General features: G+C 34.9%; 1 protein-coding gene across 1 annotated transcript in view; it reads left to right on the forward strand.

Moving 5' to 3' along the window:
• Window positions 1–232: 232 nt before the first annotated feature.
• LOC111711793 (Down syndrome cell adhesion molecule homolog) overlaps window positions 233–13,249 on the forward strand; it is a gene marked incomplete in the record, with an annotated part of 35,027 nt that continues 22,010 nt past the window's right edge. The window contains 1 exon segment of the mRNA XM_023486237.1: window positions 233–516. Within this exon segment, the coding sequence (XP_023342005.1) occupies window positions 456–516 (61 nt within the window).

Raw genomic sequence — 13,249 nt, forward strand, 5'->3', positions numbered from 1 at the left:
CGGGGGGGGGGAGGTTTTGGTGCTTGAAGAGAAAGAGGGGGAGGAAACTCCGCCCGGTCCGACAAGTGACCACAAGATAGTAATTCCTCTGGCCAGCAGAGCCTGAAGCGCCTAAACCTGTTCTTGACACAGGTCGGACCGGGTCCCCCCCCGCCCCTCCCAGCCTGAGGCCTCGGGCAAACCAAAGCGACCACGTGAGACGCCGGCCCCGGCTCGGTCCGACTCTTACAGGTTAGTACTAGTAGTGTTCTGACAAATCTCAGCCTAGGTGGTGTCGATATCTAGTTTCCCGCATTTTGTATTCATCAATTATAGTGCTTTTTTTTAGTGATTATTCTAGAACATCAACGAGAACTCAAGTTAGACGTTAGAAACCCTTTCAAAGCTGGATAGTTAGACGTGAGACGAATATGACTGTTATCTTTAAAAATTAAAAATAAAAGTAAAAAATAAACATGTTAGAAATGCTTTTTGGACGCAAGATGAGCTTTAGAGTTTTACTTCTAGTTTTATCAGGTTAGATTACTTTTCTTAATTAAATCTTTTTCCTTCTTAAAATTATAGTTTGAATCTCTGTGTAGAACGTCTTGAAGTTTTCTTAATTAATCTTAATATGAATATATGAGAAAAACATTGGGAAAATTCACACATACGACTTGCAATTGTCATATTAACAGATATTCAAATTGAAATCTCAAGAAGTTACTTCGCACCAAACCAACATTGAACAAAATTGAAAACTGAAAGAATATTTCTATTTGGCATTAAACCAAATTATACAGAATTATCTTTTTCATGGATAAAATTCCCCCTTCCTTTTATGACCCCTTCCCCACATCCTTCGTCTTATCTTTTACCTATCCCCCCCTCTTTCCCCTCTGTTCCTTAATTACCCAGTTTTTCCGGTTTTTTACGTTAAAGTCAATAGTCTAGAGAAATGCATACATTTGCAATTGCCAACCTAACCAGACCACTCACTCTATTTTGCAATGCTTAGAATGTTGAGCTATGTTTATCGAAAATTTGATGTTTACATACGAAAGAAACTTTTTGGAAACAATTTTGCTCTTTTAAGGTTTAATAATACATTTTTACGCAACTTATGGAAAATAAGGTAATTTCCCAGAAAACGATTTTTGGATACCCCTCCCCCCAGGCCCTCCCCCTCCTATCAATTTTGTACAGGGATCTTAAATGTAAGATATGTGGCCGCAGCGCTCGGCCCAGAAAGTGTCTTAACCTAACCCTAATAAAAACCATTTTTTTTTTGAAAATTGTTGAAAAAGTGGTAATATATAAAATTGATAGGAGGAGGGGGGGGGGTTTGTCCAAAAATGGTTCTGTAGGACGGACCCGAAAATGAAATGTAAAATTAATGCGAAAATATTTATGCGACTTTCTGACCTCGTACCTTCCCCGGTTATAATTTAAGTAAAAAAATATTTTGTATTGCTGCAAATTATGAATACTTTTTAAATCGAAAAAATAGGTTTTTTTCCGAGTCTTCTGTATATTTGTTAGATCATTATTGACCAGTGCCTAATTACAAATAAGAAAGTTTTCGGCCTAATTTAAGGCCTAATTTTAAAAACTGCATGTTGTTAAGGCCCAGACTGTAATCAATCAATCGTTAGGTTTAATCGATATTAAATCTCTGGTCCTAGATCCAAATCTACATATATTGTAAATGCACAAAAACTTTTGACCACGGAGGCATTCAGGAAAAATTTTCATGTTCATTTTTAGAAATTTTTGAGTCTGATTAAATGGATTAAATGTAGCATCCATTTTCCCCTGGTTATCCCGTTTCATTCGTGTGAAGTTGTTTTACAACCGGCGAAATTTTCTTAATTTTAATAGAAAATATCAAATGTCAGTCAACGAATTAGGAAGGGGGTACAACGTGATCCTGCGAAATAGGGTGTCAATATTAACATGAGANGGTTTACCATAATTGGTATAATGTCATAGGAGGCATAGCTAGCTATTACATGGATTGATTTTAAATGACAATGTTGGTTTGGTGTAGGGATAGTATTGGAATATAATTCAAGCCATATTCTAGACTTAGGCATCATTATTTAAGCCTCTAGACTGAAGTTTAATAATCTACCTTCACCCTTACATACCTACCATTCCATCATAGCCTTCCTTAAAACTTCCATTTGCCACTTCTCACGTTTATTCTATCTTCACTCTTATTTTTGAACAAAATCAAAACTTAAAAAGTCAAGTATCACAGCATGTAAACTATATAAAAACATAGCCCAACATTTTTATATAAATTTTATGCAAAAATATAAATGTTTTAAACGTTTACGACACGATAAATTTAACTTTTATTAGGCTTCTGTAGAAATCTGCTAAATCTAACCCCCCTTGCCTCACAACCCACTGTTTAACTTAATATTGGGGGGGGTTAGAAGGGTGTAACTATGGGTGGTGGAAAAGATTAATCATTATTACTATTTTTGAAACAAAAATGCCATTTTTTCTTCATCGTAATTTTTCATTCCTATTCTCCCTCTCAGTGAAACATTTCTCTTAATGATGTTCAAGACTCAAAACTGACATAATTTGAAATTAAAAAGTTATAAATCGTTTTGGAGAGGTGTGAGTTCTACTGTTCATTTAACTTTAGCTTTACCCAACTTCAGAATTAATTTCACAAGCTTATAAAACAATTTTATTCTAATGTCAAAGAATTCGAGAAATGGTATTTAATCTACAACCTATTAATGAAGTTATGTTCAATTTTAAAGTACAAAAAAATGCGATTTTTAACTAAATTGACTATCCCTGAATTTCTAAGTCTTGTCAGGCCTACAGTGCCTGATTGTCATATACTTGGCTTGGAACCTCTATACAACATATAGGTCGTTAGAAAATCAATGTCAATTCTTGTATACAGCACACCTTCAAGTTCATCTTGATACAGGATGTATCATGTATACTGTACACCTTCAAGTTCATCTTGATACAGGGTGTATCATGTATGTATACAGTACACAGTACATTCAAGTTCATCTTGATACAGTACACCTTTAAGTACATCTTGATACAGGATGTATTATGTATACAGTACACCTTCAAATTCATCTTGATACAGGGTGTATCATTTATACAGTACACTTTCATCTCGATACAGGGTGTATCATTTATACAGTATACTTACCATACTATTTCACCATATAAGGTCTATTGCGCTTTTTGTATTGTTGAACCAGTAAATCGTGTTAGAAATATTAAACAATTTAATGCTTTAGGATCTAATTGCTTAACTATCTTGTTATGTTTCTAAACCACCCACCCAAGGAGCTCATTGTGTTTTCCTTATTTTTAAACAAAAAAGTTCAAGCGAAAAAAATTGGTTAATCCAGGCTCCAAGTTCGTAAGACCTTACGACCTGTGTTTCCGTCGCAACGATAATTACTCCAGTGGCAACATAGGGGTTAGAAGCAAAGACTAGTTAGCTAGTTAGATATTTAGATATTGGGATATCAAAACTAATAATTACAATTATCCAACCAAACTAAACCTAATCTTGTTAGTTATATATTTAGATATTTTAATGTCGAATAGGTATCAAATACAAGGCAACCTAGCTAGCTAAGATAACTAGACAACGGAGAGAAAATAAAGGTTTAAAGATTAGCTAGCAAACAATACAATCTAGGTATTAACCTTCTAGTTTACATATAATCCTTTTCTTTTCAACATTTCCTAAACTAATTGTGTAACATGAGCTTTATCTGTAACGTACGGTGTTCAAACCTTATATTTTACTCTTTCTTTCTTATTGTCTTATGTCTTTTTGTTTTATGTTTTTTTTTTGTCGCTCTTGTCGTTATAGTTTCTAGTTTCTTGTCGCAGCCGGTCTTAATTTTATAGTTTCTTGTCGCAGCTAGTCGTTATTTTATAGTTTCTTGTAACAATTCGTTATTTTATAGTTTCTTTTCGCACCTAGTCTTAGCTTCTTGTCGTAGCCAGTCGTTATTTTCTAGTTTCTTATCGCAGCTAGACGGTAGTTTCTAGTTTCTTGAAGTAACAATTCGTTATTCTCTTGTTTCTTTTCGCAGCTAGTCCTAGTTTCTTGTCGCAGCCGTCGTAATTTTCTAGTTTTTTTCGCAGCCAGTCGTAACTTTCTTGTTTCTTGTCGCAGCCAGTCGTAACTTTCTTGTTTCTTGTCGCAGCCAGTCGTAATTTTGTAGTTTCTTGTCGTAGCAAGCGTTATTTTCTAATTTCTTGTCGTAGCTAGTCGTTATTTTCTAATTTCTTGTCGTAGCTAGTCGTTATTTTCTAACCAGTTTCTGTCCCACTAGATTCGCCTTGATGTCTTAATCCTAAAATTGGTTTTATTTTATTAGGACTATTAAACTAGGGCGTATAGGCTCTACCTTTAATCTTTTCAATTCAGTTCAACAAGGCAGGGAGATTGCAATAAGGCCGTAGATATATAGATATTTTTAGGGAGATTGCAATACGACCGTCTAAATTGAAATTACACACTGCAATTAAGCAGGCAGATTGCTTTAAAGTTGGAAGATTGCTAAAATAGCATGGAGATCACTAAAATTGCTGGGAGATTGCTTAAGACATGGAGTAAATGAAATAAAGCATTAAGATTATATTAAGGCCGGCATAATGCATTCAGAAGGACAATGCATTTTTAAGAAGGGAGATTGCAACTTTGTGTAGGCGAATGCAATAATGGTAGACAGCGGGTAATAAAATTCAGTAAGTTTTCTTTCCATGACGTTGTTATAAGCATTTAGGCGCAACTTATGTTTTTAAAGGGGGTAGGGGGAGTTAAATTGTTATAATTTGGCACAGCGCGTCAGTTATGCCCAGACAGGCCCAGATTAATCGTCAGTGCATGTTTCTCATATCAGATATCTAGTCTGATAAAGGATATTTGATACTAGAGACATCTGTTGAGAATTATTCAGTCTGTCTTCATTAACCAGAGTCAGGCCTAGGACAGGTCTTAGACTGCTTCAAGTCCGAAATATTCTGACTCTTGTTAACTGTGACCAGTGTAAAAGGCTATTTTTCCTACAACAGGTTGAACATGAAACGTATAGTGGTCAAATCGCTCTTAGAAACTGCTGAACCGAATCAAACAATCGGTATAAATATGACTATGGATTAAACTTTATTTTACATTTGGACTTTAATAAAGGACTTTCTGGATTAGGTGGCACTTTGCGCCGCGAATTTTGAGATATATTGCTGCAAATAAAAGTAAAGATATGTTAAAATTTCTTCTGTATATTCTTAAACCAGAACACTGAACAGTAAAACAGGAATGACGGGGCAGTATTTTTATACATCTCACCCTGTAGTTAAATCTTTATTATTCCCTGTACACCCTGCAGGTGGGGGGGGGGGGGTAACAGGATTGGAGGGGGGTATCGTATCCATATCAGGGGGGAATCAGATTGTAAAGGAGGGGGGGGGCTATCGGTCAGCTTGAGTCTAACAAAGGGTTTCCTGGGAACAGGATGAGAGGATGCTGGTCCCTATTTAAAAATAAGTTTTCATGGTTCTCATGTCGATCATGGATATATTTATTGATTTCTGGTCACCATGGATATTTTTAGAAACTAACAATTAATTTTAATTCTTCTAATTATCATTCACTTGAGATCTATATTTGGTTAATATAGGGTTAAAATGGGAATTTTGAAATAAATTTAGAAAGGGGTTTAAAACATTAGATATAACGTTTTGAAAGATGATTAGAAAGAAGAGAGAGAAGGGGGGGGGGTTGATAGATTTGGTTTTAAATTCTTGAGGTTACTATACGTCTGACCTAGTTTTAGTTAAATATAATTGCCCAGCCCCGCTTTCTTCCAATATTTTCAATGAAGCGATGAGTTAAACCATTTTTATCTTTGGATGCATTCGGTTCTTTGGATATTTATATAATCCAGTTATTTATTTTAATTTTTTGAAAAACTATAATTGACAATAACGACGATATTTACGTGAAGTAATAAATATCTTTTATTCTATTAATTTTAAGTTACTTGTTATACAAACGTTCAATTCCATATAAAGAAAAAGATGTTCCTTAAATGGACAAAATGGATTTTGAAATCGACAAGGATTCGATCACGATATGCATAAAACAGTCAGCTCACTTCCGTATATTATTTCGAGTGTTCGCTTGATAAAATTTTAATATATATTTTTGTTATTAACAGTTTTTCTCGATTCTTTTTCCTCCTTCATTTCAATAGTTGTAATGTGTCTAGTTGCTGTCTCTTCAAGTTGCGACACGGCTGCTAAAATCATGTTTGTCTGTATTATTATCTTGTCTATCTGTTATGTCTGTCACAGTGTGAACATTCATTTGTCTCCTCATGATATCCCTATCTGTCATATCTATCTGTCTGTCTCGTCATACATTTATCTATCTGTTCAACTGTTATTCTCCGCACCCAATTACACCATAAGATATTTTTTCCTATACAAAAAAAACTATTTTTAAATATTTTTGTTATCCGTGNTGCGTATTTTGTGATGAATAATACTCTTCTATCTAAGATTAATCAAGGATCTCCTGGTGGGAGGAGAAATGAGAGATTAGCTCCCTCTACCCTTCTAGGCACCTGGAGAAATTCGTCCTTCCTATTCTACCAGCACCCGGAGAAATTCCCTATTCTTACTATTCTAATCACCCGGAGAAATTCCCTTTTCCTACTATTCTAAGCACCCGGAGAAATTCCTTTTTCCTACTATTCTAAACACCTGAAGAAAAAATCGTCATTTTTTCGATCTTTTAGTAACTTACCGTTTACTTACCGTTTCTTTCTTCCTTTTTTCAGGTACTCCAAGACGAGTTTAATTATGGTATCTATTTGCAAGATATACAAAGAGAAAATCGTTTTTTTTCTATATTCGCTCCGACTTCTTTTCTTCATTATCTTCTTTGAAAAATAATGTCAATAGTAAACCTCCCTTCCCTACATATCCTGTATATGTACCCGTGGGCGTTGTTTGATTTCTGTCTTCTTTATTAACAAAATGAAAGATGATTTATAATTTTTCTCTTTTTGTGTGTCCGACACGTTTTTCTGTAGGTTTTGCCCATTTCCCCCTTTTAGGAAGGAAAAGGCCGCCCTTTTAAAAGGTTTTTCGATAAATTCTAGTTAATTCTTCATTTTTTCTAACCCATTTTATCACGCTCCGGCCCCACTTCCAATAACAACTCCCTTTCTAGCTCCCTACCCCCTTGATAACAACTTCTAACCCTCCTGCATGCTCCCTACCCCCTTAATAACAACTCCTAACCCTCCTAAATGCTTCCTACCCCCATTGATAACAACTTCTACCCCTCCTAAATGCTCCCTACTCCCCTAATAACAACTCCTAACGCCCCTTCATGCTTCCTTCCACTTGATAACAATTTCTAACCCTCCTAAATGCTTCCTATCCCCCTTGATAATAACTTCTAACCCTCTTAAATGCTCCCTATCCCATTAATAACAACTTCTAACCCTCTTAAATGCTTCCTATCCCATTAATAACAACTTCTAATCCTCCTAAATGCTCCCTATCCCCTTAATAACAACTTCTAACCCTCCTAAATGCTCCCTATCCCCTAAATAACAACTCCTAACCCTCCTAAATGCTTCTTACCCCCTAACAACACCTTCTTACTCTCAACATGCTTCCTACCCTCCTAATACTATCTACTTTCAACCCTCCTATAACATGCTCCCTACCCCTCCCAAAGTTTCTAGTTCTCCTGAAATCTTGAACGGTTTCAATTCTTCTAAGAATTAAGATCTAGTAATCTAAGCCTGGAGCAATTTTCAGATTTCATTCTTAATACATACGATAGTATCTGAAATTAATCATTACATTATTTTGGGGAAATTTTTGCTAGTGGATTGAAGTTTGAAAAGGGGTTTTTTATCATTATTTGTTAGGTTATTTTATATTTTCGGTTGCTTGAAATATATCTTTTTAAAATCTATCTTGTTAACTATCTATTTGTGTCATGTTATTGGTATTATTATATTTAAGAGGTCAATGTATCATGTTCACTTTTCTTCCGTACTAATCCTTCACAGCTTATGTCTATATTTAAATTGTCAACTAGCGGATAAAAGGGGGGAGGGCGAACGAATAGTCTAATCTGTTGGTATTTCAACCCATTTTATCAGTCACACTTACCCCCTTTTTATTTTCTTATTCTTTCTCCCCTACCCCCTCCTTTGTTACTCCCTTTTTGCCCCTTTGTCGCTCCTCCCCTTCCCGAGGGTGAATTTAAAATATGTTAAGTATCTAGAATATGAACAGGTGGGTGTTTCTAGATTCAACCACAAGCATTTATCTTCTTAACACATCTAATGGAATCCATTTTTTACCCAAATCTACTCTTTTTAACGACGCCTTTCCTTGACTTGAAATGGGCAGGTTCTAAAATGAGCAGAATTTATTGGCCCTCGTCTGAAAAACAACATCCTAGGTTCTGGACTTTTCCGACAAAATTTATTTTGAAATTTAATCTTTATGGCTGTGTTTATTCGAAACGGAATGAAATTGATACGGTTAGGGAGGACGCTAAAAGCAACAAATTGATGCAATTCAAGAGGTTGAATGGGTAGATGCCAGATTCACAACGAAACCCTTTTTAATCTGTTTCGAACAAAAATTATTTGTAATTGCAATAGAAGGATACCTAAAATTACGTAATCAGACTCTTTAAGTCAACAACAATTAGCTGTTTTGCCCTTTAAGCTTAAAACTAAAAGAATGGCCTAGGATTCGTGTCCTGACGGGGGGATTAGCGAGTCTGAATTAAATTCGTGAATGTAAATTTTAGTGTGAAGTTCGCAGTTGTTTTCAATAGCGACCCCTTTCAAAGCATTAGAGGGGGGGAGGGGTGATCTTGAAAAGTTTAGGATTCAAGCTAAAATCATTCTGAATACAATTCAATTTCTGAACAGGATCGTAACTTCGTCATGATTCTGAAAAATAGAAAATGATTCTTAAAAATCATCCTTTGATGTGCTTTGAGGGTTATGCTCTAGTTTCTCCTGTAAAAATCTTTTATTGATATTAACCGAATAATTTAGATTTCTCGTCTAACTAGCAAATAATTCTGCAATAGAGGGGGGGGGGGGGCTAGTTCTCGATGTGAAGGGTAGGGGGCATTGATTGATGTGGAAGGGGGGAATGATGATCGAGTTGAAATCCAAGTTTTAATGAGAGAAATTCTCGGATTATGGGGGATTTATTTTGCACACGTTGCGCATTTACTGAAGCGGTAAATTTTCTTTAGACTCACTTTCGTTCAAGAATTTTTTTGCGAGACGTCGAAAACATTTTCAAACAATATGAATAAAAACATCAGTGAACGCTTGATAAGTAGATTGTATTTTGATATTAAAAGCTGTGCTCGGACAAAAACTTGAGTTTAAAGAGTGGAATCCATTAGTTTAGTTGGAACACTTGACGTTTCTTTTTAGACTAATTCAAGGGAGACCAACGTCTAATACACGCTTAGCTTTATATAAAACACGCATTTTTTAAATTCTAACATTCTTAAATAATTATAATGCTGTTTTTGGAAGAAGGAAGGGGGGGTTAGCTCAAAGAACGAATACTCCGCCAAAAACCACTATTTATAATACGTCAACCGGACATGCAATACGAACTGACAAATGAATAACATAACGAACAGACAAGCCAGACAAACAGTAAGTTGAGTGTACACCGATAAAAACATCCTCCCTAGACCAGTATCTTGTTATCCTACCATCTTAAAATCTGTTTATTACTCAAATTTTTTGTTATGCTAGATATTTTTTTAGTATTTACTTCTCATATTTTGTGTGTAGATTTGTTATTACCGGACTATGTTTCCCCTGAAAATTTGTTTATTTCAAATCCATTATATCTATTCTGTCTATATCTCCTGATCTCCTATCTGTATCCTATCTATATCCCGGTGTATCTTATTGTATCCTATTGTATACTACAAGGTCCCTTACCCCCCTACTACCCTGTAACCTAAGTCCTATATGATCTATATGTTATAATCCCAAAACCCAGCTTGTTACCCATTCTATTCTTAATTATTATATTCCCACCTAGAAGCTTTAATTTTCAACACCTATTGTATTTCTGGGCTACCATTAGTAACTCTCACCCTCCCCTCCCCCTCCCCCTGCTTAGTTTTATTTTTCTGAGTTGTTGTTCTGAGTGTTATCCTACATCAAGTATTATTATGGGAAGGGGGTGTTAGATAACGGATGGAGGGTGACCCCCCCCCCTCCACCCAATAGTGTGTATTGTGTGTTTATCTCTTAAGATAAACCTAATCTTTAATCCGTTTAAGTATATACACTGTACAAGTAGGACATATGTTCTATATTAAACTATATTTATTTTCAATTCTCCCAGATCAAAGGGATCATTATTTAGAGGCCAATATCATTAGTGGAGGTCAAACGATTTTAACATAAGTCGAATTGATAATTTATATTTTAAAATGGAGAATAGTGATATGCATTTTGAGGACAAACCCTCCCGATTGAGAAAATATTTTTTGGTTATGGCTTTTAAAAGAAGAAATGTTAATCTGAGTTTAATCTTACAATAAAACTTTTATTCTGGCCCTTTACATTCTAGGTGTTAATGGCTTCTACATTTTATTGGACCAAATTTAACCCTTCATCTCAAAAACGTCATCCAAACGTGATGAAAGGTTTATATGGCTTATGCCCGTTACAATTCATTAATATAACTATAAAGAATGTTCTTTTAATTCATCCAACCCACATGGGGGTTTTTAGGTAAAAGATAGCTCAAGTTTTTGTACTCTCGATGATGTAATCTTACACATGCTCATAATTTTCATCATTCAAAATATTATTACAAAGCTTCAACAAAGAAAGCTTACATTATTATTTATTAAAAATTTCTAGTCCTCCCCTACTGACCTGGGTGTGCGTAAAATCGTCTGAAAAGACGAATTAGTTCCGTCTCGTCTATCATATCGTCTGTCAACTAAAGGTGTTTGTCCGCTGTCTCACTTTGATATGTACGACAAAGCATTAAACCGCGCAGTGTGACTTATTTCAAATGATCGATCAAATGAACTCAAACTACACAAACAATTTTTAAATATTACACCTTTAAAACTTGAAATTTGATTTGTAATTTGAACTTAGTAACAGAGCGGTAAACTTTCATGATTATTCCCCCCCCCGTTCTTTAATGTTTTTAGGTTGTAACCTTTAATTACTCAGCTTTTAATAAATGAATGAATCAATATTTGGGTGTTTGTGAAAAGAAAGGAAAATCTCCGAAATCTTTTTATTTGGTGGGTTTCGACCTTTTGGCCCTAGAGAGTAAATTCAACATTATTTACTAGGAAACAATTGAACCTCGTGAACCAGTTGATTTTAATAATTACAGAATAATTTCTTTACTTACGCAATTACTCGATATCTCAAGACAGACGCAAAAACGCAGCCCTGACCACATAAAGCGTACATGTAATATCTAGAACCCATCTTGAAGATGTAAAATCTAAAATGTTTGGTATTTTTTAGGTATGTGACTTTTTGGACTCTCTCTTCATTCTTCAAATCCATCAAAACCACAACAATAATTGATCGTATCGCGCACTTTTGTCCTTTCATAGCCTTTTCTTTTTAAAAGCTCAGTTTCTAGCTTTTTCCTGGTTCTTGTTTGGGCTCTGTTTGTTTTAAACGTGAGCGTTGAAGAGTTTTTAAATATAGAACATGTGGGAGTAAGGTATAGATAGATATACAATATATGTTAAATAAAATACGTTTCCAATTAGACTTATTGAATTGATTGTTGAAAAATGAATTAATTTGCTTGGATATCTATTTTTGGCTTGGTTAGTGGTTTTAATTACGTCGGGGTGGGATGTGAAGCGCCAACAATTTGAGGCGTTAATGTCCTTTTTTTGTATATTTGGGGTCGTTATTTTGGAAAAATGTTTCTCGCAATGGTCTTTTTAATGGCCCCGCTTTAGAGAGACTGTCTGAAATTTATTATTTTGCTGTCAGTCCTTTGTATCTATATATAGATATCTAAATTGTTTGGGACGTGGGTTAATTTTTACGCATTTTACATATTAGTTTTTCTTCGTCAAAATGATGTACGCATAATTTTTTCATCTTCGATATATTACGCCCATTCGGTTTTAAAACTAATTAAACTCATTATTTTATTCATTTTGATATTTCATTTTTGGTGCGTATTTTATGGGGCACCCCTCCCCCCTTGAGACTGTATATGGTAATGGTAATGTTTTGCAAGTGAAAGTGTGTTTTACGAGGTTAGGCCGGCTGGACATGTAGGATTGTAAACGGGTATAGAAAACAGGGTATCCGGGTTAACGTACACAAAATCAAGAATTATAATACTAACTAAAGAAATCTACTAAAACTAAATAAAAAATGCGAGAAAGTTCAAAAATGGATAAAATACGCAATCCTGTTTTGATCGTAAACCCTTGAGTCTTGTTTCTATCTGAAATCCTGCCCAATCTCACGATTCATGTCAGCTACCACCCCTTCAAGCAGCGGTCCAAATATTCATCTCTTTAATTATTTACAAATACCCCTCTATATTTAGTCAAATTATAAACTGGATTCTTGTTCGTGAAATGCATTTATTGGCGCCAATTTTGCCGTTCAAAATACATAAATTATACTGGAAGTAGTTCAGGTCTTGGCCGAATCGAGACGGGGTAATGAAAACTAGTTAAGAATATATTTATGTATACCCTATATGTAATTATGTAATTAAGATTTAACTTAAGATGTGTCTAAATAGATCTTAAAATGGCGTACACAAAAATATGAGAAGTTTCCCCTTATAGTTATTAGCGTGCTCAATTATCCGAATTTAACGACGATATTGAAATTGCAAAAGCATCTGTTGTAGAAATGCCGAGTTATCGCTTATTTTTGACAATTTTAACCAGGCAATAAGCCTTTCTATTGAGAGCTGGCCACATGTTATTCAATTAAATTTAATAATTTATCATAAGCAACGGTTGGAATTCTTATTTGAAAACGTGTTAAAGAAATATCTAAAATGGCTTCTGCCTGTTTTCAGTAAATGTAAAAATATTCTAATTTTTACCTAAATAATGGGTCAAGGATTAAAAGAGGGGCCATATGCCCCCTCCCCCCTACACCACCTGCTGAAACCTGAACCTCCTTCAGGTACAATAAACCCCTTGCAC

The sequence above is a fragment of the Eurytemora carolleeae genome, unplaced genomic scaffold, assembly GCF_000591075.1.
Source record: "Eurytemora carolleeae unplaced genomic scaffold, Eaff_2.0 scaffold1205, whole genome shotgun sequence".
Lineage (NCBI taxonomy): Eukaryota > Metazoa > Arthropoda > Copepoda > Calanoida > Temoridae > Eurytemora > Eurytemora carolleeae.